The following is a 27,663-nucleotide window of genomic DNA, read 5'->3' on the forward strand; positions in this document are numbered from 1 at the left end:
CTCCAGCAAGTCATCGGCTCCTCCCCCTCCCCCCGCGGCAGCGGAGTGGAGGGAGGAGGGGCCGAACAGCAGAGCGGAGGGAGGAGGGGCCGTTCTCAAAGTGAAAGCAAGAAAGCAACACGTTGAAGCAAGGAAACGAGGCAAGACCGTCTCCAAAACGAGTTTTGGAAGTATTTTGGCAAGAAAAAGACTATAAGGGACAAAAAACAGCCCTGTCAACAGTGCCTCGCCATGGTTGCATCAACAAGAAGTAATCTGTCGAACATGTGGGACCATTTAAAACGCAGGTATCTATGCATTCCTGCTAAGACCTTCCCATCAGAGGCTTTTTAGTACAGGTGGGCACATTGTTACGTGCCAACGTTCTTGTCTCAAGCCTGCAATAGTGGATAAACTAGTAGTCTTGGCCAAAAACCTATGAGACCCAGTTGAGAATTGCTGAGCAAGGAAGGTGGACGATATGCAGACAAATACATAACACAGCTGGAAGAATGTCTTTTCTTCTTTTTATTCATGTGACAGCTATCAGGCAGGCAGGAAATTTGGTTCTGTTATTCATCAGTTATTTGCAGTTATTCAGGTCAATTATTTACAAGTTCAATTGAGTTTGTTTCTTTTATATTTAAATTTATTGTAAATCGTATTTTTCAAATAACTATATATAGTACTGCTGCACATAAAGTTTTGACACTTAATATTTTTGTTTAAATATTTTTACAACTTTGTTGCCGTTTTGCAGTTTTATATTGTAATATTTTGTGTAAACAGCTCAGTGGCCTATGCTACGAAGCCGGTTTTCTGGCTTAGCAGGGTAACTTCGAGAGTAACTTTATCACGTGCGACGTAAATTTGCGGCTATGCGAGACTACGAAAGGTGGATATGTTGGAACCGAGAAGTGTTGCCATGGCAACACACGCCACACACCAAACCTGGTCGTGTCAGAGTTAGATCTTGCTTAACATCAGGATTCCAATTAACCACGCTCTATTTAAACAGCACTCCTCCGCGGACGTGTCCTCCTGACAATGACAGCGTACTTGGACGACCCATACGACATTGGCGCGCGGATTGTGAGGGGCTCTCTCCGGAGGGCACGGGTATTTCGGGACCGCCAGAATCCGCTGGCGTACCCGGACGATGTACTCCACGAAAGATATAGATTTTCAGCTGAGGGACTACGCTACGTGTGCCAGCTGATCGAGTCGGACATAACTAATGTAACCCGCCGAAGTCAAGCCCTCACAACCGCGCAGATTGTGTGTGCCTGTCCGTGCGCTCTTTCGCCAGGGACAATATATGTATTCCATCGGTGATGCTGAATATCTGCGTAAGAACACTGTATGCCGTGCGATTCGGAGTGGGGTATGGAAACGCTTCAAATCGATGCATTTATAATAATCATAGAAATATGTAGACTATTTAAACATTGAGAAAACTTGCGTTTTTTCTGCCAACTCGAGGAGATTAAATTAAATGTCAAATCCACTGATAGGACAGACGCACAAATATAAAAGATATAAATGTTTATTGAATATGCATCTTACAGTCTTGTTTAACTGTGAAAAATCGTTACAAAAGACGGGCTTTTATTTACGCAACAACGCATGGCATCCCCGTATTTCCTTCTCCTGAGTCCTCACAAATATAACTTTTTTTTTGGGGGGGGGGTTGTCAGGCTCGGGCCTGCAAATCAAGTTTATTGATCGGACTCGGGTCGGGCTGGATTTTTTAGGCCCAAACTATAAAAAAGAACATACGTATTCGTACAGTCAAGGGGACAATCCTCCTGTTTCGTGTGGTGATGCGTGACAATTACAGTATTTCTTACTGTTAATGTACCAAATCTTATTTTATTGTCCTGACAGCAGGCTTTATTTCTTTTCATGGACATAAGTAAACTGGCATATTGACGCATTCACAAATCACACGATCTGTAAATTCACTGTCAACAGGCCCGTTGCGCTCTACTCGCCGAAGCGGTGTTGGATTTCGCGGCGAGGGTGGATTTTAATTCCTCATAATTCCGCATGATCATCGCGCATTCCTCCTCCGTGAAGTAAGGTGCCCGTGCCATCGTCACAAGTAGTGTTTGACTCTGGTCACCGCCCCCTTTTATGTGAACGCGCAGTAACTCTGACTGGGTTGACACAGGTTCGACTAATCAACCTCATAATCAGCGTCGTAGCACCGATTGACCACAAACTAGACAACCAGGTTTTGTCAACTCCAGTTACCCGATGGTAAACTGGATTACTTCTGGGGAGGTTGAACTCGGTTCGTAGTATAGGCCACAGGGCACTAATGCACTTGCACTTTTATTAGTCAGATTTAATATTTAAGTTCAAATATGTTGACAACTCTGTTGTTTTACTGAGGTTTTTATTTATTGTTTTAGTTTGTGAACAACTCTTTTATTTGTCATATTTAATATTTTTGTTCAAATATGTTTACAACTTTGTTGTTATTTTACAGAAGTTTTTATTTATTGTTATATTTTGTCAAAAACTTAGGGGACTAATGCACCTGCTCTTTTATTTATCATTTAATGTATTTGCTGCTGTTGAAGTGTAAAATATTGTGTTCAATAAATGATCTATTTTGTGCAGACATGGCTTCCTGGATCCCTTCATAAAGCAATCTTCATCATTCACAAATGAAACGGTATTATATGAATACACTGTGGTCACGGTGTGTCAAGTAAAGTATTTCCAAACAGCTATTCAAGTCATCTAGTGAAAATTTCTTTAAAAAAGATTTTAAAAAAATATATATAATATCGCAATATAATATCGCAATATATTGCAAACCTCAAAAAAATTGCAACAATAGTTTTTTCCAATATCGTTCAGGCCTAATATATATATATATATATATATATATATATATATATAGATATAGATATACTGGACTGTCTCAGGAAATTAGAATACACAATATTCTAATTTTTTGAGACAGTCCTGTGTATATATACAGGACTGTCTCAGGAAATTAGAATACACAATATTCTAATTTCCTGACTGTCTCAGGAAATTAGAATATTGTGTATTCTAATTTCCTGACTGTCTCAGGAAATTAGAATATTGTGTATTCTAATTTCCTGAGACAGTCCTGTATATATACACAGGACTGTCTCAAAAAATTAGAATATTGTGTATTCTAATTTCCTGAGACAGTCCAGTATATACACATATGTATATATACAGTGGTACCTCTACATACAAAGTTAATTTGTTCCAGAACTTTGTAGGTCGAAATGGTTGTATGTCGAGCAGGATTTTTATAATTTCATTAATTCGCTCCACAGCCCGAAAACCTACACTAAATCCTTAATAAATACTGCTGGTACTATTACAAATGGCACTTACACATAGGAAAACAAATAAATGATTAATAAAAACCAGAATAATCAAATAATAATAATAATAATAACAATAATTCCTTTAATTATGTAACGAATCAGGTCCTAATGTGGCGGACACGTTTTGCGTGCTGTACCGGAACGCAAAGCGTCGCTGACGTGACAGAGAGAGGGAGACGTGCGGTTGAGATTTGATTTCTCTTTTAATGTTTTGTTAAGAACACTGTCAACTGCGGTAGACAGTAAGCGTGTTGTGTTACACTAGTACTAAAATAAATGATAAAAACCTGACAAAGCTGGCCATCTCCTTGGCGTTGTGACCACAATAATAATTGTCAACTTAAGACCGGCTAACAGAGGTCGGAGGAGGACTGAGGAAACCGTCGACATTCTATGGCAGACTGTTGAGCCAGTTTACGGATGTGCGCCCCGCTCATATTTTTCTATTATTTCCATCTTCATTTCAATGGTAAGCTTTTTCTTGTTTCACCACCTCCACTAACCTTCTTTGAATCTGTGTTTATTTCTCTCACAAGAAAATCCGCCATGCGTCCATCTGCGGCGCTGTCATGTCGTCGTGTTTTGAGCATGTCGCCGGATGTAGAAACAAATGGCGAGGCAAATTTTACGTTGGATGTCGAAAAGATCGTGTGTCGAAGCGATCGTATGTCGAGGTACCACTGTACATTTTTTAAGGGCTAAAAGTAATATAATTCAGAAATACAATGGCATTGCCAAAAGAAAGAAAATATATACGTTATATACTCCGCCAAACACCCGGAAAAAGCGGAAGAGGGAGTACAGTACTGTAACATGTTTGAAACTTTGGTTAAAAAAAAAAATATATAGTTTTCGAAATTTTTTAGGGATTGGATCAGGACTCGGTATCAGCAGATTCTCAAAATCAGGCGACTCGGACTCTGGTGCAACTCATGCAAACCATGCGATCAGGACATCCCTAGTAATCAGTAAGAACTGCAAAGAGAACAACAAAGATTTATTTACACGATTTACTTACTGAGGCCATGGAGATCAGGGCCTGGGATAAATCATACTCGTCCGCGATGTAATTCAGGAGTCGGTAAAAGGCAACCCCCGCATCCGAGAAGCCATCAATCTCATCTTCGGCGTTGACAACAAACACATATCCAATTCTGGCCAAAGTGAGCAAAACAAGTATTCAATTTGCAGATGAAATGAGAAACAGTGCCTGGGTGAACATTATAAATGCCCAAAGTGGAGCATAAAGCGGCAGCAGATGCACCGACCTCAGGGGGATCTTGTGTTTGTAAAAGAGTCCCACGAGTTTCACCAGCTCAACACTTTTCTCCTCTTCTGGATCGAAGAAAAGCACCTACAAAAATTCACAAACATATTGTTTTCCTCCAACAATCAGGAAGTCACCAATGTTACTAATTTTGGGTACTCGGCCTCACCAAGTTAAAGAAATTCCGTCGGATCTGTCGAATGACTCCTGGAAAAGTGGTTCTCAGCAGCTCCTGGACACCTGCTGGCCAGCTGCTGTACATTGGGTCATTCTCAATGTCATTCATCCACTGAGAGTGACACAAAAAAATACATCACTCATAACATTACAGCAAGAATTTTTGTAAGATGCCAGCACTTATCAAAGTATGGTACTTTCATGAATAGTGCGTTAATGGAAAAAGAATAAAGCAGAATAATTAAGGCGAACACCATGTTGAGCGAATTTATAATTATCTGAACACTGGATGTGACATGGAAACAACAGTAAACCCTTTTCTTTATTTTTTTTCTGGACGCTTTTGCACTTAGCTCCCTTATCCATGGGGCTTTTTTTTTCATCATTCTTCTTCCATTCCGATGACACTTGTGGATAGGAAGAATACATACTCTTTGTTACTAAGCAAAACACATCTGAACATGTTTGTCATATGTTTTACTCTGCATTGGCTCCCTTCTTTTTACAGTTGTAAAGTCAATTGAAAGCAGGATGCATGAAGTCGACTTGCTATTGCCAACCTGCCCTTTCCACTTTCTTAAACCCGACGCCTCCATCAAAAGGATGAGTAGTTTTTAATGTTCTTGGTTAAATTTGGATATGCTTTACAAGTCCTGAAGTGAAAAGATTCTAATTTAAAATGATTTCTCAGCAGATGATTGAGTTCCTATTGTTACCCGCCGTGCAGTCCAGGACTGATGAGTCACCACAACGCACCATTATAGCAGGATGTCTGATATCTAAGGCGTAGCTGTCTGCCACATGGTTCACAGGCAATCTCAGCAGCGTGCTCTGATGCTCTCCTTTTACACCCAGGTTGTGAAGACCTTCCAAGACCCTGGCCTCACTTCTAAGGATCTCCAAAATGCTATCCAAAAAGGCAGACATAAAATGGGATATAAATTTCCTTGGAGGGGAAGTTCAGAATTTTGATATTAGGCTTAATTTCTGAGGAAGCAGGGGTATAATTAGTCGATAGACTAGCTTTTTAACAAATTCCGTGCAGTTTGTTGGTTATTTGTTAGTTGCAGGGCTCCGAAGTGGCTAAGCTAACATGAGTCAATGGTGCTTGCTAGCATCCCGATAAAAAAACGATATTAACAGATCTAACATAGTCAAATAAATTCAAAAATGCAGATCATTGTGCGAAATACCGATGCGGCCAAAACAACGTCACACAAAACTGCGTGGGAATCTGTCACTATGTTTGTAGCAGCGGTGCTGAAGCTTGCTGAACATTGTGAGTTTGGTGATGTTTTAGAAGACTCATTAAGAAAATCCACAATCTCCCTGTACGTTCTGCTGCTAGGTTTATCAGGTTGAAGCAAGTTTCTCAGTAAATTCAAAGTCTTTGGCCCAATAACGCTCAAAAACGTGGGCACCACTTTGTCTTTATCAGGTTGAAGCAAGTTTCTTAGTAAATTGAAAGCCTTTGTCCCAATAACGCTCAAAAACGTGGGCACCATTTTCTCTTCCACTATTTCGTTAGCTTCCACGAAATTTGGTGCGCTTCAACTAAATAGCCAAACCGCTCCGTGTACGAGCTCCACTGTTCTACAAGCTCATCAAAAGGACCAACAGAGCCGACAACTCCCACCATAGCGCCTGGTTATACAGCAGCTTTACACTCCTTTTGAAATCTCCGCTCGTCCTTGTGAAAAAATCAATGAAATATCACTCCGCCCTGCTTACCTAGACAGCCTATTCCCTGCAGAGCTGCTGGATTAGAAATATTGCTGTTCATACTACAATTATTGACATGCAATGGTACGTTTTAATAACTTCAACCTGAAAACAAAGCCAACACTTTTGATTGCATCGGTCATCGCCGGTTGTTTTCTTTTGGCATGCTAGCAAGCACCATTGACTTGCGCAAGCTTAGTCACTCCGAAACCCTACAACTAACAAATAACTAACAAACTGCACAGAATTTGTTGAAACAAACTCCACTGACAAATTAAACCACCGCCAACTCAAAAATCGAGTCTAACATCAAAAATTCTGAAGGTCCCTGTTAAATTTGTGATCAGCTGGCAGCAGTATCAGTTTTAAGGTTCAGATGTTTCCAGTTGAGCATAAGTAGACATAAAACAATGACCATTGGTTGCAATCCTACCTGAAAGGGTTGTGAACATCCAGATCAATGTGTAGACCATTTATAAAAAGCTCACCATCTCCTGGGTGAACACCAATGGTCTCACCTAGATGCTAAAAGAACAAGCACAAAGAGTTGCCTGACAGCCAGGTTTTTTTTTTTTTCATTTTTATCCCAAAAAGAAAAGCTACATAAAAGCCTGTGCAAAATCAAGGACAAAAGTCGAAAGAAAAATTGCTGATGTTGTCGAGGAAGTTATTTGAGATACAGATCAGAGAATCATCGTCTAACTTGTGAAGTCTTTTATGGCATTGTCATGTTTGGACACAGATTACGATAGCGCACCTTTTGGTTCTCCTCAATTTCTTTTCTCATCTCGTGCTTTACAGCCACTCTTGTCAGTGATCTGTGGGAATAGTAAAGCAGTACAGTAAAACATGCGCTCACCATCAGCCTTTATCACACCCGCAGCCGGCAGTAAAATGACAGTTTTAATCTAGGAAAAAGCTGTACACCCTCAAAAAGTCTACGTAAATCCCTTGAAAACCAACAAGAGGGACTTGGGTCTTTCTGGTGTTTTAAGGCAAATATGTAAACCTAATTCAAGTCTGTTGAATTTTCTAACCTTGCCTTGCTTGGAAAATTTTGACTGAGGTCTCGCAAGAGTTTCAAAGCGTCAAACTTAGGCACTGACAGGACCCGGGCAGCCGCTTGGAAGCTTAGGTCTACACGGAACAAATAATTGAAACAGAGTTAGAGAGTAGAGCAGTTAATGAGGGACCAGTGCGACAGCATACCTTGCAGCTCCCACACTTTAAGGGGAGCCATGTTGTTGGTACTTTCCAGTAAATGCTTACGAAGTTCACCGAGTTGTTCCTTGAGTTCCGGATGAGATTTCCTTGAGATATTAAAAAATTAAAAGTTATTGGTTGATAGCATCATAGAGTGTCTGTGTAGCCGACACATGGTATACAGTACAAGTGAATTCCTTACTTCAAAGTTCCAAAAAGGAATCCTTGGACTTCATCGTTATCATTTTCCTCTGCGTTTATGATTGTCTTTGAATCTATAAATAAAAAAACTGTGTATTATTGTTATGGACACAAAGTTTATCACTAAATATTTGATTAATTGCAGACAAACCTTTCACTTGAGTGTCGTCCACTGCCTTATACTCTGTGCTTTTGATTGCTAACTCAACTCCATAGCCAGATAGAAGCATCTTCTGCTTCTGTGGAGTCTGTTTAAATGATAAGAGGTGGTTTTAGCAATTTAGACAGATCCATGACTTCTTGTCTCATTTGTCGGTAGAAGCATTAAAGAACTATGAGGTAATAACCCTTATCTTGGCCCTTTTAAAAAGAATGACCTTCCCACTAAATTTCAAAATGATAGTCTGCACACCCTGTGGAGGAAACTCATTTTGGTTGCTTGTTCCTGTGATCTTGTTCTTTCAGTCAAGACAAATAGCTCGTGACCATTAACAGGTAAATCAAGAGCCTTGCCCTTCAGCTCAACTCCTTCTTCACTATGACCGACCGATGCAGCATCTGCATCACTACCAACACAGCACCAATTGCCTGTCAACCTCCTGCTCTGTTCTTCCATCACTCGGGAAGTTATGTAAACGCCCTCATTGGGGCAGGATCTTCTTCTTTACTTGGAGAGAGTATTCACCCTTTTCTGAGCAAAGATCATAGTTTCAGATTTGAAGGTCCTGATTCTGATCCCAACAGCTTCACATTAGGCTGTGAATTGCTCCAGTAAGAATTGAATATCATGGCTAAATGAAGCCAACATAACCACATCATCTACAAAAAGCAGACACCGAGGTCACTAAACACGACCACCTGGCTGTGCCTAGAAAATCTTTCCATAAATATTATGGACAGACAGGGAAGCCTTAGCAAAGTCCAACTCTAAATGTAAACCGATAACATATGCGTACCACTGGCAGTGTGGTATTGTGCATATCAGGGGTTCCTCGAGGACTCTGTCGATGGTATAGATCTCGTATATTTTTCTACAGCCAGGAGGAAAACCACACTGCTTCTTCTAAATCTTTTCAACAGACCCTTGCCCCCAGAGCCTCTGGATAGACCTTGTCAGCAAGGCTAAAGAGTGATCCCCTTGCAATTTGAACATATCCTCTGGTCCCGCTTCCTACAAACGCCATCACCCTGGTCTGACAATCCGGAGACAATGTAACACAGTGGTATCCAACCCGGTCCTCAAATGCTCGCTGTGGGTGCAGGATTTAATCCCAACCAGGCAAATGACAACACGTTTTCACCAATCTGGTGTTTTACAAGTGAAAACAGCTGTTTGCAGTCAGGTGCTGCTTGTTTTATCAGAAACCTAATTGGTTTAACTATCTGTGCTGGATGGGCAGGGACAAAAACCACGACCACAGCGGGCCTTTGAGGACCGGGTTAGAGACCACTGCTGTAACAGATGTATTAGGCGTGTCATCCAGAACAGCTTCCAATACATCCAGCACCATGAAGACCTCAGGGGAAAACCAACCACCTCCTTATTTAACTCATTGGCTGGCATTGACGGAGACGGCGGCCCAATCCATTTGGACTGGTGGGCTAGTATCAATTGATCGTCAAGGGCACAGTGAAACATTATTACTCAATGCAAGCCCACCCAGTTAAAATGGATTTGACATCCATCATTGTTAATGGCACCGAATGAGTTTATCTACCTTAGTGGTTTCAACACTTGTGATAGCCATGCTACCCACCAAATCCGTCGACTCTTATTTCTTAATGGGAAAATAAGTCATTGGAATTCAGTTCTTCAAAGTAGTCTCTCTGCGAACTAACAAAAGTCACGAGTTCAGGTCAGCTGCACCCTATCCCCACTTATACAGTGTTGATGATTAACTGCAAGCCCACCTCAAAAGCCAGATGATGGACCAGAATTTCTTCAAACCTCTCCAGAACTGCTCTTGCCTATGACTAACCAATATAGAATATAAACAATAAAGGCAATAAGGTCCAATTTAGCTTAAGGCAAAACAGACTGAGTCTGTAAGGCTATCTAAAGTAGTTGCATTTTAATTGTGCAGCTAAAAATAAATGCAACTCTCTCATTATATGACGGACTTTGTAGATAGGCGGCCAACGAGTCACTGAAAGCTCGAAACAAGCGTTACTGCCTTTTGGTTCATTTTAAAGAGAGCAGAAATGTGAAGTAATTTCATAACATGCCAAATAGTGTCACAATTAAAGTAATTAAACATTGTCCAACCAATAAAGCATGAAAAAATAATTTATATGTTGTATATTTGACAAAATAATCGCGTTTCCGAAGTTCGAGCCTGAAAGGGGACGAATCCGGAAGTGATACGTCACATCGGGAACAGCGATGGCAGCTCCATACATACGGCCGCCATACAAAGCTCTTCAAACAATGATTCAAACAGTGATATAAGCGATAGATCAAGCGCAAGGGAGGAGATCCAAGTTTTTGAAGAGTTGGGAGGAAGAAGAGGAGGTTGGAATTTTATGTTGGACCTAACATGTATTAGCCAGACGCTAATCAGGATGCAAACAATGTGCCTAGACTACCTGACATGGAATGGATACAAGACCCATCGAGATTACAAGATTGGTAAAATATAGGCTGTCATTATTTTCATGATTTGAAGATGCAGGCATTTGCACATAATTTTATGGTTTTGTCTATCTGATGACATTGTCAAAAAAATATATAATAATCAGACTTCATGTTCATTTTGGCAGATCCGGCAGCTCTCGTGCATATAAAATAATAATATAAAAACATTGGGGGGGAAGAAGGAGATGAGTCGTTGATGGCTTTCTCCACTTTATTGTGGCAACAATAAGAAAACAAAATAATAGCGGACTGCCGCCACATTCGACCGCGAAGTTTTGCTTCTCGCTGATCTCCTCGCCTCCTACTACTCCAGCGTCTCTTAAACGGATCGTGCATAGTGTTGTTATGAGCTTTTTGTTTACAAATGTATCGAACACACGACGTGCTGACATCTTTGTTTCTTTATTAACACATGGAGCTAACATTAGCTTGGGGCTCTCTGCAGGAAGTGGCGTCTAATGGCATGAGGAAATGTAGTTTTTTCACACCAGCGGACAAATTACAAAGCACCACTTCAGTGTTGTCCTGAGACTACATTTCCCATGATTCACTGCGTGGCCTGCGCGCTCGCTGATTCGCTGCCAGACATTATAACCAACGTGCTAGTTGTTTTCACCTGTCAGCGGCTCTCGTACGTAAAACACAAACTAGAAGGCAATCAAGCGATCACCGTGAAAGAAACGCCCAACCGTACAAATGCAATGCAATGCTTGAAGCATAAAGGTGGAAATACATAATACAAATACAAATAAATGTGCACAAACTCACCGGCGGTGTGTGTCTCTTACGGCAACGTGACCGTGAATTACCCCGACGCCAACCCGCTTATATGCACGTCCACACTCCTTTCCCGATTGACAGTGGATTAACCCTTTCGGACAAGATCGCAGATGACGCACAATTTAAACACGCTTAACCTAGCGAACGCAACAACAACTTTGATCGGGGATTGCCCCGAGTTAACTTTCGGCTAACATCGCTAGCTTATACTGTTCATTCCACAACAGTTGGCAGCTCTGCTTTGACAAAGTCATCAGTCATCTATCCAAAAATCGCACTTACTTTTTGGCAAATCCTTGATCACAAGCAGACCGGTTAAGGAAGCAGGCATCTTCGAAGTGTTTGCAGCAGAGAACACTACTCGATGATGGCGTGAAATTCATTCGCTTCGTGCGAACGAAAGATGTCCATTTATGTGCCCTGCTATCCTTTGGCCACTCATACAACTTTTCGTTTCAGTGAGAACAAAACATCGCCACACACCGCCATGGCATCTTACCGAGAAGCAATGCAACAAACAATACTGTTCTATGGCGGACTTCCCTTGCACTTCCCGGTGTGACGTAATTTCCGAAGATTTCTGAAGATTGCCGAAGAAAAGCATTTTCGTTGTCAAGGGCATTGCTATGGGTTAAACAAAGAATCTGGAAGGGTTGCGTCAAAAAAAATAATGAAAATATGCTTATAATTGTTTAGCCATTGATATTATTCAAAAACATGGTTGCCCAACCTAAGTTCACATTTCCGCTTTAAAGAGGTACTACCAACACACGAGTATTAAAGACAATTCATTTCAAATTCCCATACTAAATGGAGAAACGCTTCATATGGGCCAATGACTACTTCACAATGCAGTTTATGGTGCTGACGCCTTGAATTCAGCTGAATTAAAAAAAAACACTATGGATCCATAACACTATTGCATATAAAGTACAGTATAGACCATTTTATGGATACTTCTTACAAATATCATGAAAGTCAAAAATTTGAAACTCTGAACAAAAATATTGTGACTACCTCGGAACACTGTGAAGATATTTCAAAAATAAAAAGTGCTGGTATATAACTATCTTGGTGCTGTAATGGAGGAATAGGAAATGTGTATTTGGTCAATCCTTGGAAATGTTAGCTAGAACCTACACTGAGATGCAGGCAAATTATGCCACTCTTCAATTGAGCAAGTAAAACGCTTCACTGGCCAGTCTTTCTGAGTAAGTCGCAACACTTTCAAACCTGGCCTTAAAAAACAGTTGACCACATCTGAATGGCTGTGACCTCTCGAAAGTGTAAGTATTTGGTGTAATCTAGAAAGGCATTTCAACCCCATCAATCAGGCAGAGCACAGAAAATATTTCTCCACTGGGAACACAAAGTATATTTACACAAACAGGACAGTCACCTTGACACCAGTGTCAGATTCAAAGCGTTACACCATTTAAAAGGCAGCTCAACCCCTGGCCTTTCTTAAGCATGGCTGGAGGAAGTGTTGCTTTCTTGTTACTTTTTTCCCATTGGGACAACACAAGGCCAATACAAGTTATTTTTTTCCCTTAAACTCTTAAATGAATATAAACACATAATGTAAGAATGAGTATGAATGAGCTCACAATCATGTTATGACCTTGTAACATAAAGAAAACTTTTTTTCCCGTAATTGGTTCTGTTAAAGGTTAGTGTATTTGTCGGTATAACAAAGAGAAAATAAAAGGAGGAAAAGGAGGCATAACTAGCCTTGTCTTTAATGGATGCCATAGACCATTTATTGTAGAGTGGGTGTTTAGTAGCTGGTCGGTTTTATGATCGGAAAAAATAAATAAATATTAACAAATTTTGAACAGCCCCTTAAAACGTGTCCACTGTTCATGGTTTTCAAGCAATTTATTGCAAACTGGTTGAGATAAACTATAAAGCTAAGCGCACATATTGAAAATTACACATATTTTGCACAAAAATACATTTAATATCTTGAGCGCCCGCTAACACAATACAGTGTAGATGAAATTGTGTAAAAACTGCCAGTTAAAAAAAAAAAAAAAACACATAAAACCATGGTTTTTAAAAAATTGTGAGAAGAATTGAGATCAGACAATAGGATTTTTTTTTTTTTTTAATAATTTTGGATGGGGGACCAGATCCCCAAGCCCGATTGTATAGTAAATACAAAGTGGGCATTTCAAATCCACTCACTTGAAGAGAAGTTTGACTTTTAAAAATAGTTGCAATCAATCTGAATGACAGAATTCACATTGATTTCATTATTTTGGGTATGTTGGAAAATGTCATCAGGTTCCATGATACCTCTGGGATGGCGTGTTCCATTATTTTAACAAGTGATGATAACATTAAGGTGGTTTTTTTTTTATGATTTCAGATGGGCTGTGAACGCACTAGAGGGAGTCGTTTGCCAGGTATACATGCGTAGTCATGTGAAAAAATTAGGATACCCCATTAAATATTCAGTTCATTATTCAGAAATGTTCACATATCAATGTCTGATCTTGTTTTTCTTTATCTCTTGTAAAGAAAGTGATTTAATTGCAGGTAAACGACAACCATTAACATTGTTTTACTCATTAAACCAAATAAATCAACGAAAATGCATATTCTAACAGAGAAAAAGTTAGGACCCCCTACCACCTAATAGCTAGTGTTACCCCCTTTGGCTGAAATAACTTCATTGAGACGCTTTTTGTAGCCATCTACCTGTCTTTGACATCGGTCTGAAGAGAGTTCACTCTGGCAAACTTCAGTCTGGCCTTCATGTTCTTCTTGGAGAGCAAAGGTTTCCTCCTTGCACACTGCCCACGAAGGTTAAACTTGTGAAGTCTCTTTCTGATTGTAGAGGCATGCACTTCCACATCAACAGTAGCAGGAGTCTGCTGTAGGTCCAGTGATGACATTTTAGGGGTTTGGAGACTTCTTTTAGCATCTTGCAGTCTGCTTTCAGAGTGAACTTGCGTGGACGTCCAGGCAGTTGTTTTGAATGCCCTTCACTTGTAGACTATTTTCCAGACAATGGAATGGCTGATTTTATATTCTTATGAGATCTTTTGAAATCCCTTACCAGACTCATAAACGTCTAGTCTTCTTTCTGAAGGCCTCAGACAGCTCCTTTGATCTCACCATGGTGTTTTCTCTCACTTCAACAGTCAGGGGCACACCAAACTAAATGTGAGGTTTAAATAACGCAAGCCTCCTTCAAAACACTGGGTAATGATGTTGTAATCATGTGCACCTAATGTTATACACCGGTGTGTGATTTTTGCCATTTTAAGTGGGATTGAATATAGGATGTCATAATTTATTCAACGGAAATTGCATTTATTTAAAATGACATTTTAAAGAAAGTTATTTAAATAAAAAATCTTTTTCAGTTTTAATGGTTTATTCTATTACTTGAATCTCTCAAGATTCTTAAAATTGATATAAAATATCCATATGACCAAATATGTTCGAAAACATACAGGCTTCCATAGGATGTCCTAATTTTTTCACAATGCTGTATGTGTATACCACATATCAATCAATATCGACAAGCAAATGCCCCAAAATGAAAAGGATGTAACCCGGAAATTTCCCCAAATCAACAGGAAGTCAACGCAGATCAACAGGATCTGACTTCGATATGTCCCAAAATAACCAGGAAACGTTTTTTTGGGACGTCATTCATTGCCAACACTTCCCAGTCATAAAAGAATAGACATGACAGCAAATGGATTAATCATATTTTTAAATGTTGACCTTTTAATCCAAAGATCAAACGCCGAAAATAACATTAATAAGTGAAGAGTGCTTAGACTGTTGTATACCGACTTTAAGTGTACTCTACATTTAGGGCTACTTACCGCCACAAAATGACGCAGTACATACATGAGTGCACCTCCATCAGCCTTTTCTGTTAGCACGGTGTGAAAGTTGGTGAACGCTTTGGTTCCAATCTCAGCATACAAGATCACGACCGGGACGTCTGATTTATTAGCCCCAGGATATATATGATCACATTTGTACAAATACGGATAGGGCCTGCAAGCATTTGAAAAGGCACCACAGAAAATTACATTTCACGTTTCCAAAGGCAAAAACTGTTGCCGTGTCAAAGATATCCAATGTCAAATTAACGCGGAAAACTTTTCTGCCCCGGTCTAATATCTATTTCCACATGACATAATCTATGTCACTTGGATTTACCTGCTTGCAGCTGCCTTCAGAAGCTTCTTGATGGTCTTTGTTTTGCAGGTACGTTGGCCGTGAATGGAGACAAAAGCCGAACAAGCTTCAGGTGCAGGCTCATCACTGGCAATCTGTGGAGAAATAGGTGACAAGAAACTAGGGCTTTCCCAAACGACAAATTTTTTCCCGATTAGTCAGCCTACTATTTTACGATTTGTCGACTAATTTAATAATTTATTCCTTTATTTCTTTATTTTTTTTTTACCTAATCTAGCAATGAAATTTTTGTTGAAGCTTTTTAATTCACAAAAACATTTTGGTACACTTAAATTGTTGATTAAAGTACAAATAAACACTTATATAACAGTAATAAATCACAAACAATGAGGTCAAATGATGAGAGCATTAACTAGTGGAAAAGAATGGAATGTAAACAGATTCAGAACACTGACTTTGCCTTTCCAACATGATTCAAAATAATTCTTAAAAAAAAAAATCTAGCATTAATATTATAGTATACTACAATATATAATAGTATTATAATAATTATACTAATTATTCATTGTCAATCAGATTTTTCAAAAAGGGTGTCATTTTAAAGCTATTCTTAGAGTAGAATCTGACTTCTGAAGTATGTGGGATTAACTCCAGAATTTGTTATTTATATGACGAACATGACATGCTTTTATTTTGAAATGTTCACCGGAAGTACGTCCGCCAATCCGCTAACCGTAAGCTTTACACTACGCAAAAAAGTGCACTTTTCGTCATTGCATGTGGTGTCAGTAATAGATTTTTTTTTTTCGTTTGCAAATGTTGTTAACCAGTAATTTTTCAGGTTTGTAGTGTCACCTTTTAACCACAAGTTTGCGTTTTAGACAAGACTGCCAATGTTTTATAGCAGGCTAAAGTAGGTTGTCTTTTTTCCTCATTATCCTCAATGTAGCAATGCTAACGTTTACAGTGTTTAATATAGATGTGTTTCCTTATTTTGTATGTATGAATTTTAATTCTACGACGTGTTGATGACCAATAAACATCTGTGAAAGGAACTCGAGTCTCATATGCCATCAGCACGCACGTGTAAATTCATGCACAAATGTATGCACGCACGCAGCGATAAACGGCAGCCGTGAAAATTACCGCCCTCATTATTATTATTTACCGTGCGATAAATGGACTTATTGCGTATCGCAACAGGCTTAGCAACTTCAATAAAAAATGTCGTTAGTCAGTTAGATGGACTTATGATCTGCCAGCTTATTGTCTCCTGTCATCTTCCAAAATTTCAACTGACGGCGCTTTAGGTGTTCATTCACGGCTGACATGCAGCCTGGTATGCAAGCACTGGCATTGAAGAGACAGGAGACAACAGTGTACCCTCCTTTTTTTCGTTTAAATTAGTCAATGTTTTGGCCACTCTGGTGCGCTCTTTTGGCTTTGTGCCGCTTTCCCCGCTTGCATACAGAGCGTCCGACATTCTCAACTTTCCACGCATACATTTTTTTTGCCTACATTAACCATATACCATCGATGACGTCGACTAGTTGGGACAACTCTACAAGAAACAGGAAAAATATACAGCTAACACTGTCCTTATGCATTTTTTAAAAATACATTTTGATTACTTTTATCCACATAAATATGAAAAATAACTTATTTTTAATAATATTTAATCATTTTCTATTATCACCTTTATAACTCAACTAATGAATCTGTGTTCACTTGGGAAACATCAAGACAACACACACTGTATGTCAAAAGTCAGGGTTTCAAAATCAAAGCAAGCAGAATAACAGTTTTACCGCACTTTCTTTGGCCTGATGGTAGGTTATTTAGCTGTCACACTCAAAAGACAAGTGAAAGACACATGATGGAATTCAGCAAAGAACTCAGCAAGTTATAAAATTTGCCCCCACATTTTTGTCTTCCATTTGACACTAAAAAGAATTTAATTTAGGTAAAATATGTTAATCTATCCACACTATTATCCTTGACATTTTTCGTCACATTGTTTTCTGTTTACAAAACTTAAGCTATTCCATATAAAATTGAATTTGCGTTACTATTTTGTAGAGATGTTCCCAATCCAATCACATGATCTGAAATTGGGCCGATCCCGCCATTTTTCAGAGGATCGGAATCGGGTGATAAGGATCGGGTTTTTAATTTAAGACATGTTTTACATTCTTTTATTTTGTAAGGGCTAAAATGTAACAAAATAATCCAGAAATACAACGGCAAAAAGAGGAAGTACTCTAAACAGTAAGGTACCGTAATACGTTTGGAACTTTTGTTCAAATTCAAATTAAAAAGAAATAAATAAAAGACTTTATTTTTCGGTATGGATTGGGACTCTGTATCGCCAGATTTTCAAAATTATGTGACTCGGACTCTGGTGCAAAAATATTCAATCAGGACATGCCTAATATTTTGTGATGTCAGGAACAGATTAATGTGTTTTACATTATTCTCAATTAAAATTATTGCTTTGGTTTTCATACAAAACAAACCTTTTTTCTCCTAAATAAATAAGAGAATATTTACTATTAACTCATTGCCTGCCATGGACAAATATAGACATCCAATTCATTTAAATGGGAGAACTGGCTTTGAATGCTTATGTTTCCATGCCATTGATTTTGCTGGGCATCTAATCCAGGGGCTACCTCCCCAGTCTAAACGGATTGGACGTCTATCACCGTCAATGGCAACCAATGAGTTCAATGAGTGCCTTATAAAGATTTAAAACTGTGTAAAAAGAAAGGGATATAATGAAATTTACACCAGACATACCTATGTATGAAATGTTATTATACACCACGGAAGGTTTATATAACCTTTTACATGATGTAAAGGGCATTGAAAAGCCTGCAAGCACAAAAAGATGAATTGCAGCATCATTCAGGATAATAATCCCTGAACAGTTCAATTTCAAATCAAATATTTCACCCGGTGTTTTTGAGAATAATGACTCAGCAGTGCCAAGGCAATTGTAAGTAAAGACAGCAGAGAGACCTGTGTCATCAATCTGAGGTTGGATATTAAAAAAAAAAAAAAAAGTCATAAACTAAGTAGTGCTCCATACCTGTCATACAAAATGTGTAGGTGTGTTAATCTGTGTCATGAATAATTCTCATGCTCCCACAGCATGAAGTCTCATTACCAAGCAGCCAGAGCGACATCGTCAAAATGTCTAAGATTTCACACAATTATAATTTGTGATCACACCATACCTGCTGGAAGGCGTGAACAGCTGGCGAGTAGAAGCGCATTGACAGAGCGAATTTCAACAAGTTGACTTGAAGATCCGTGAGGAACTGGTTAGCTTTCCTAATGATAAGGTTGTAGTATGAACGCACTGACTCTGGAATGGATCAAAATAGGATGAATTGGAAGTGAAATACATGGAAAATGGAGGTAAATTATTCAAACTTAATCACAAACCTCCTTGCTTGTACACAGTGAGCTCTTTAACTGTGTCAACAAACTGCCAGAATTTTTCATTGCCATCCTCTCCAATAAATTCACTGAAAGGGGATGGAAAAAAAGATTAAATATATGCAATAATGTACTGTCTTGGAGCAATGTACCACACAGTAATGTTTCATCAATAATATTCAGTGGAACCTCTGAAGTCAAATGACCTGAAGCAACAGCAATTTGATCAACTACTGGAAAAATGTGCCTCTCAAGTTATAAACACATTCAAATTGTAGCAGACTGGTTTCAGACATGCCTTTTGTTGCAAGAAGAACACTTTGTTAAGTGTTCTAATATTTCCGATACCTGAGGTATTTCACCAAAACCAAATAAAAGCTTGAAAAATCTGGAGGGGACAAAAAAATGATTGTTTAAAGTAAAGGTGCACGATAATATCGGTTACGGATAATTATCGGCCCATAATGGCAATTATGACATCAAACAGATAATCTACATTTTTGAAAATTGGTCATTTTTCACCTAAATCAAGAAAAAAAATCCTTTCAAATAATGTTTTGAACAATATCTATTCTTGAATTCAGAATATTTCTGACAAACAAGCTTTTTTCAAGATTAAATACTAGAGGTGGGAATCTTTGGGCACCTAACGATTCGATTACGATTATGATTCAGAGGCTACGACTCGATAATAAATCAATTCACATCAACAGAGAGTTGACAGGAAAAAAACGAGGCCTTCAAAAAAAAGAACACGGTCCCCACAGTATAACATGACGGAGGTTCCTTGATGTTTTTGGGTTGCATTTCTGCCTCTGGCGCTGGACTGCTTGCCCGTGTGCATGGCATTATAAAGTCTGAAGACTACCAACAAATTTTGCAGCAAAATGTAAGGCCCAGTATGAGAAAGCTGGGTCTCCCTGAGAGGTCTTGGGTCTTCCAGCAGGACAATGACCCAAAACACACTTCAAAAAGCACTAGAAAATGGTTTGAGAGAAAGCACTGGAGACTTCTAAAGTGGGCAGCAATGAGGCCAGACCTGAATCCCATAGAACACCTGTGGAGAGATCTGAAAATGGCAGTTTGGAGAAGGCACCCTTCAAATCTCAGAGACCTGGAGCAGTTGAAGAAGAATGGTCTAAAATACCAGCAGAGCATTGTAAGAAACTCATTGATATATACCGGAAGCGGTGGTTGGCAGTTATTTTGTGTAAAGGTTGTGCTATCAAGTATTAGCCTGAGGGTGCCAATACTTTTGTCCGGCCCATTTTTGAAGTTTTGTGAAAAATGATAATGATTTAGTTTTCATTCTCTTTGGTGTTTTTTTGTATTGCAAGCAAAATAAATGAAGATATTACTACCAAAGCATTTGTAATTGCAATCATTTTCTGGGAGAAATTGAGCATTATCTGACAGAATTGCAGGGGTGCCAATACTTTTGGCCAGCACAGTAATTGTTGCCAAAACCATACCATTACACATTGTCAGACTATCTCTCATTGTTTAGCTGTTGGAATTTACTACTTGTTCACATTAGGTGTGGAACAGGTAGCTATAAATTCTATTTTTGCGCAGTAATATTTGCTCTTGTGTATACTTTAAAACATGGGTCCCGAAACTACGGCCCGCCTCCACATTTGGTCCGGCCCTCTGAACAATACCAGAGAGCATTTTGAATTTTTTTTTTTTTTTTTTTTTTAAACTCAATAGTGTTATTTATTTCCTGGCCTTTTTCTGTGAGGAACTCAGAGAGGGTTGTTTGGTTATTATCTTTTTTAATCAATAGTGCTATTATTATTTATTATTATTATATTATATTATTATTTTTATTTTATTTACTTTTGTTCCGTGAAGAATCCAGAAAGGGTTATTTGATTGTGGCTTTCTGAAAAACAATATTTTTTTACATTTAGGCACTCCTGCAATCGTCACACTTTTTCTGTTACAAACTGACCCCGGCCCCTCATCAGAGAAGGGAAAAGTTATGTGGCCCTCACAGGAAAAGTTTGGGGACCCCAGCTTTAAAATTTTACAAATATCTTTTAATAGAATTATCGGCTTGACATTATCGGTTATCGGCTGGAAGGAGGAGGAAGTTATCGGTTATCGGTATCGGTTGAAAAATGTATTATTGTGTATCACTAGTTTAAAGGTGCTTATTTTCAAACTTGTATTACTTGTATTTTGACTAGGGAATACCACAGCTAAAAAAAGAGACTGATTTCACATTGGAGTTTCCACTGATCGTCAAAAGTTTATTTTACGGCTTTCTTTATAACAAGAGCCAGGTTATTAATTTATATAAAAAAGCAACGTTGTAAATGACCGACATGTAAATGCGTACAGTAAAATGTTGCTGAGACCATTACCTCACTGGCTGCCATTGACGGCGATAGGCATCCAATCCATTAGAACTGGGAGGGATGGCAGCAGGCTGTCAGCCCTACCAGTTCAAATCGTTTGGACGTCTACCGCCGTCAATTACACTGAAACATGAATTACAAAGAATTGGACCATAATATGCAAAAGAGTGTACAGTTCTGTACCTTGTCTCCAAAAGGAAAGGTGTCGCGTGCCACTTGGCTTTGAGACTTGCACTAACACCGTTGGATGAAGATGCCGTGTGTTGCACGTTGAGCAGCAGAAACAGCAGGCAAAAATTCCCTTTCATCATTTCAACAATTTGTACGAACCTGCGAAGAAAGTAAGTGGTCCAGTCCAGCACGCTTTCCACATTCTGTATATGGCTTGTGCCACGTAGTAAATTAAAGTTACAGACTCAACTCACTTGCACCTCAGACAGACATTCTTGCGAAAGTGCCGCAAGATATCACAATTGTTATCTTAGCATGACAGCCTGCTTAGACCATAGCACCGAACTAGACAAGTCGTTTAACGTGCAAGTTTACAAAGTTTCATGTTTAACCGCTTAAAATTACGTCAAAACGATATATTCTGAGACTAAACTCGCTACTAATGAGAATGCTATCGATAGAGATGGACGTTATTACTATTGTACTAATCTTGTGTATACAGTAATACAGTACTACGACCCTCACTATGTTATTGATCCTGACCGCTACCTTAAAAATACTATAACTTCCGGTGTCTATTTTTGGGCATGCATTAGCAACCGTGGGGTGTGCAATAGCAACCGGTACAGATGGCCACGTGGAGTTTGCCCGTTCGGGCCCTACTTATTTCTTTTCGATACAACTAAAGTAAACAATGAATTCAGTCATATGTGCTCTTTTCGGTAATAATATGTTTTATTTGGGATCCCGATTCCAACAGTGAATAAAACAGAACTCATTTCAAACTGTTGATCGATGGATTCAAGCAGGCACAAGTTCGGACTACTAAAATGCCTTGAAACGTAATTTACAGTTTCCCACTAAAACATTCAAATGTCATATATAAGGCTAGATGTTTTACGTACGCTTAAAGCCAACGGGGACAAGTCTAATCACTTTTTTGGCCATTTTACGTCGGAAAAGTTCGCAATTTTCGAACGGCTTGGTTTGTCATAAATCTCAGAGAGGCAGTAAATTACATACTGTACATACAATACTGTAATGAATTGGGTTGCAATTTTGATGGAATAGAATAGAATAGAATAGAATAGAATAGAATAGAATAGAATAGAATAGAATAGAATAGAATAGAATAGAATAGAAAGCCTTTATTATCATTGTAAATAGTACAACACCTAGCAAAAAGTATGGAATTACCAGTCTCGGAGGAGCACTCACTCAGACATTTTATCATGAAGAACAAACGCAGATAAAAAGCTTAAACAAATAATGAATTAGTTCAAAAGTGCAACTCTTTAGCATTCAGAAACACTAAAAGAAATGAATAAAAAACATTGTGGTGGTGAGTAAATGTTACTTTTATAGAGCAAGTGAAGGGAAATATATATGGAATCACTCCATTTTGAGGGGGAAAAAATATGGAATCATGAGAAACAAACAAAGAAATAACAATCAAATCACATCTCTAGTGTTTAGTAGCACCACCTCTGGCTTTTATGACAGCTTGCAGTCTCTGAGGCATGGACTTGATGAGTATTCTTCATCAATTTGGTGCCAGCTCTCTTTGACTGCAGTTGCCAGCTCATCCTTGCAGGCTGGAGCCTTGCTGTGGACCATTTCTTTCATTTTCCACCACAGGTTTTCAATAGGGTTGAGATCTTGGCTATTTGCAGGCACTGACATTGATTGGATGAGTCTTTCTCCAAGGAATGCTTTAACAATTTTTAGCTCTGTGGCATCATGCATTGTCATCTTGGAAAATGACAAGCATTTTTTCAATTGAAGGGATAAGAAAGCTGTTTAAATTTCAATGTAAACTTGTGCATTTATTCGAAGATTTAACCACAGCCATCTCCCCAGTGCCTTTGCCTGACATGCAGCCCCATATCATCAAAGAATGAAGGAATTTCGTTTTCTTCAGGCAGTCATCTTTGTAAATCTCACTGGAACAGCACCAAACCAAAGTTCCAGCTTCATCACCTTGTCAAGAGTAAAGAATCAACATTGGACAAGGTGTCAAGAGTCAAGCATTTGCATTGGACAAAGTGACGATGCTGGAAGAATAGAATTGGCCCTACCATTTTTAAGTGAATTATTTTCATTATTTGAAGACTAACATTAACTTCTTTTCACTTTCTGAATGTGCCGGTCCATTTTTTTCTCCTCAAATGCACATTTGATTGGCTGATGACTTGCATTTATTTAAAATGTTTTTTTTACATTATTTAAAATATTTTTATTTGCAGCCTATGCAGACATTTTTTTCACATAATCATACATTAATCACAAACGAGGTAAAACAGTATGTATGTCAGTATGTTAATACAATTTATGTTCTAATATTCCAATATAAATGTGCTACATTTATTCTGGAAGTTTTCAAAATGTTTCTTTAGTAGTTTTTGAAAGCAAAGGTTTGAATCAAACGGTGTATCAGCTGACCAACACACATGAAAGTTTGTATAAGTCAATACATACAGTATTTGTTATGCATTGATCATTTAGCCTATAAATTGATTAGGTTCACATTCATGAGAAATGTTGCCCTGACCCTTGTTCACCCAATCTGTTTGGTCTTATTAATGTGCCTTCCCCTGCACAAAGTGTACAAGCAGGTTATGCTGTTGTACCGTCCCTACCAATGTTGAAACCAAACCTACGCCCTTAGTTTACACAGACTGTGAAATTTGTGAATAAAGTGAATCAGTGACAAGCAGCAAGTGGTAATGTATTGGTAATACAACAGTGCATATATGACAATTTACAGTGCTGAGACTAGGAGGCAGATGGCTGATTTGGCTTGATTGTGGAAATGAACTTTTTTGCATATTGATGAGACAGTGTCATGGCTTGAGTTAAGTTCTGTTCAGTTTGTGCCCTAGTGTTTCTTCAGTGTCCATGTGATTACCAATTGATTTTCCCTGCTGTGGCCTGTTACTTGTGTCTTGACCAATCCACTGCCTCTTGTATCAACAACCTGTGTCTCATTGTCTCATTACCCCATGTCTGCATTTAAATTACCCATGTGCAGTCAGTTCTTGTTTGGTCATTGTCCCGCCGAGCGTCTTGTCCATACCTGCGTCAAAGCCCTTGTGTTCCCAATCATCCGCCCAGTAAGTTTTGAGTACCCAGTATTTTGTTATTATTTGAGTTTTTGTGTGTCACTGTGTTTTTTTGATCCTCACAGCTTTTGTCTGAACTTTGGGTTTTCTTTTTTATTCGTCACGATGATTAAAGCATTTTGAGTTCACTGCCACCATGCCCTGCTACCTTTTGTTTTCCCTGGGTTTGGGTCATCCATGCCGCCCCTATGTGACAGATGGTGCAAAAATGCTATAATGTAATGGTGCAAATATGGCATATGCATGTACACAAATTATGCAGTACCCAGATTGAGACAGATGTCCGAGAACATATTACTGAATAAGATACATGTGACAATGTTGTGGCATTAGTAGTGCAATGACAGTGATATTTCAGTGAAAACTTGAATTGAGTTTGGTGACATCTCTTGGAAAGAAATTGTCTCTCAGTCTGTGTTTTGGTTGGTATGGCCATGTAACGCCTGCCAGATGGCAGCAGGTTGAAGAGGTAGAAGCAGAGGTGTGTATAGTCTTTTAAGATGTTCCTTTCCCTTTCCTTGATGTGTTGAGTGTTGTGTTTTACATGCTGTCCCCTAGACAAGTTGGCGAGAGCAAGAAGGATGTTTGTTTTTGTACAGCTGACGGTGGTGGTGTTCGTGTACTCTGTTGCAGATAAGCAATTGAAAACCCTAACAAAGTTACCCCACACTTTTTCTATATGGCGTGGCTCCCGGGGTGTGGCCTCCCCTCTGCCTCGGCTGCCGGCCGCGGGAGTGGGTTGGGGGGTCGGGTCTCCGATCTTGCGTCGCCCCATGGCAGTCCCTGGGCGTTCTCCTGCCTCCGCCTTCCCCTCTCTTCTCTGGCTGGGCGTCCGCCCTGCGCTCCGTCGCGGGTCGCTGGCTGGGCGCCGGTGTATCAGCGGGGTGTCGCCTGCACCGGCGGGGGACCCTGCCTTGCCTGGGGCTTGGTGGGCCGCTGGGGGTCCCGTGGCGTGCCGTGCCGGTTGGGGGGCTGTGGCTCGTGGTCCGGGTGGGCGGGCGGGGGTGGGTGTAGGCGTGGGGTTGGTGATGCGTCCCCTCCTGCCATCCCTGAAGGCCGGTTGATGGGCGCGCGGGTGGCCCGGGGGACCACCCTGGGTCCCGGGGGGGGGTGACGGTGGCTCCTTTGCTGGGCGGTTGGAGGAGGGATGGGCTGCGCGTGGATCCCCCCGCCCCCCCCGCCCGCCCTCCCTCCCCGGGCTGGCTGGGTGTGGGCCGTGGCCCTGGGTTGGTGCCCGCGCGGTCTCTCCGCCCGTCTGCGTGGCTGTCGCGCGCCCGGTGGGGCTTGCGTGCTGCTGGATGTGGTAGGGCATGCTCGGGTTGGGGGTTCCGGTGCCGGGATTGGCGATGCGGCGGCGTAGGGTTGGTCGCCAACGGGCTTTCACTCATAAGAGATTCACACGATTACTGGGTTCTAGATCACAGAACTGATTTGTGTACACTCTACCCCTTTCAATCACTTAGTTTATAGTCTTATAGACACCCCCATCCTCCTCTTTCACTGGCCAATAGGCCCCCACATGGTGTAAACCGGAAATACATCTCGCTGACGATAGCACCAGCATATTAGTAGCTAGTTTAGATGTTCAATGTATTTCTTGTTGTTGTTTGTGTATGTGTTTCTTTTCTTTCTTCTCTTGCATTTCTTTTCTTCTGTCCCCCCATAATCCCTTCCTGTTCGCTGCTTTGTCATAATAAAAAGGTATTTTGAATGATCACAATGGGAGTATGTCAGACTCTCAATGTGAAACATTAAAACTGTTCAGAATCCGGGCACTTAGACTTCCATTCTCTGTGTCAAACAGCTGAACAGGACAGGTTTAAAAAAAAAAAAAAAAAAAAAAAAAAAAAAAAAGAAAACCCTAACAAAGTTGATGTTGTACTTGTAGAGGCTACAATTCTTAAAAACAATTATAAAATTTGTTTTTATCATTGTTGAGGCAGCCGATCGGACCTGTGGCCGTAAGGTGGTTGGTGCCTGTCGTGGGGGCAATCCCCGAACCCGCTGGTGGACACCAGCGGTAAGGGATGCCGTCAAGCTGAAGAAGGAGGCCTACTGGGCCTTTTTGGCCTGTGGGACTCCGGAGGCAGCTGACAGGTACCGGCTGGCCAAGCGGACTGCAGCTATGGCGGTTGCCGAGGCAAAAACTCGGACATGGGAGGAGTTTGGCGAGGCTATGGAAAACGACTTCCGAACGGCTTCGAGGAAATTCTGGTCCACCATTCGTCGTCTGCGGAGAGGAAAGCAGTGCACCATTAACACTGTATATAATGAAGATGGGGTACTGCTGACCTCAACTCGGGACGTCTTGAGTCGGTGGGGAGAATACTTCGAAGACCTCCTCAATTCCACCGACACGCCTTCCTTTGAGGAAGCAGGGTCGAGGGACTCCGAGGTGGGCGCTCCGATCTCTGGGGTTGAAGTCACTGAGGTGGTTGAAAAGCTCCTCGGTGGCAAGGCCCCGGGGGTCGATGAGATCCGCCCGGAGTTCCTAAAGACTCTGGATGTTGTGGGGCTGTCGTGGCTGACACGCCTCTACAACATTGCGTGGACATCGGAGACAGTGCCTCTGGATTGGCAGACCGGGGTGATGGTCCCCCTTTTTAAGAAGGGGGACCGGAGGGTGTGTTCCAATTATAGAGGGATCACACTCCTCAGCCTCCCCGGTAAAGTTTATTCAGGGGTGCTGGAGAGGAGGGTCCGTCAGGAAGTCGAATCTCGGATTCAGGAAGAGCAGTGTGGTTTTTGTCCCGGCCGTGGAACAGTGGACCAGCTCTACACCCTTGGCAGGATCCTCGAGGGGGCATGGGAGTTCGCTCAACCAGTCTACATGTGTTTTGTGGATTTGGAGAAGGCGTTCGACCGTGTGCCTAGGGGAGTCCTGTGGAGGGTGCTCCGGTAGTACGGGGTACCGAACCCCTTGGTAAGGGCTGTTCGGTCCCTGTACGACCGGTGTCAGAGTCTGGTCCGCATTGCCGGCAGTAAGTCGAATTCTTTCCCGGTGAGGATTGGACCCCGCCAAGGCTGCCCTTTGTCACTGATTCTGTTAATA

General features: G+C 40.5%; 1 protein-coding gene across 3 annotated transcripts in view; it reads right to left on the reverse strand.

Annotated features, from left to right (window-relative positions):
* uggt2 (UDP-glucose glycoprotein glucosyltransferase 2) overlaps nucleotides 1–22,082 on the reverse strand; it is a 78,991-nt gene extending 56,909 nt beyond the window's left edge. The window contains exons 1-16 of one of the 3 annotated variants that reach the window (XM_057853540.1): nucleotides 21,744–22,082; nucleotides 21,502–21,648; nucleotides 18,962–19,044; nucleotides 18,751–18,881; nucleotides 15,533–15,645; nucleotides 15,190–15,367; nucleotides 8,081–8,177; nucleotides 7,931–8,003; nucleotides 7,735–7,835; nucleotides 7,563–7,662; nucleotides 7,283–7,343; nucleotides 6,959–7,050; nucleotides 5,560–5,710; nucleotides 4,796–4,915; nucleotides 4,628–4,713; nucleotides 4,378–4,513 (exon numbers count right to left, since the gene is read on the reverse strand). In XM_057853540.1, the coding sequence (XP_057709523.1) occupies nucleotides 4,378–4,513; nucleotides 4,628–4,713; nucleotides 4,796–4,915; nucleotides 5,560–5,710; nucleotides 6,959–7,050; nucleotides 7,283–7,343; nucleotides 7,563–7,662; nucleotides 7,735–7,835; nucleotides 7,931–8,003; nucleotides 8,081–8,177; nucleotides 15,190–15,367; nucleotides 15,533–15,645; nucleotides 18,751–18,881; nucleotides 18,962–19,044; nucleotides 21,502–21,629 (1,650 nt within the window). In that variant the 5' untranslated portion in view covers nucleotides 21,630–21,648; nucleotides 21,744–22,082. The remainder of the gene's footprint in view (nucleotides 1–4,377; nucleotides 4,514–4,627; nucleotides 4,714–4,795; nucleotides 4,916–5,559; nucleotides 5,711–6,958; nucleotides 7,051–7,282; nucleotides 7,344–7,562; nucleotides 7,663–7,734; nucleotides 7,836–7,930; nucleotides 8,004–8,080; nucleotides 8,178–15,189; nucleotides 15,368–15,532; nucleotides 15,646–18,750; nucleotides 18,882–18,961; nucleotides 19,045–21,501; nucleotides 21,649–21,743) is intronic. The other 2 variants (XM_057853538.1, XM_057853539.1) reach the window with 2 other exon arrangements.
* Between the last annotated feature and the right edge of the window lie 5,581 nt (nucleotides 22,083–27,663).

Source organism: Corythoichthys intestinalis, chromosome 12 (genome assembly GCF_030265065.1).
Source record: "Corythoichthys intestinalis isolate RoL2023-P3 chromosome 12, ASM3026506v1, whole genome shotgun sequence".
NCBI lineage: Eukaryota > Metazoa > Chordata > Actinopteri > Syngnathiformes > Syngnathidae > Corythoichthys > Corythoichthys intestinalis.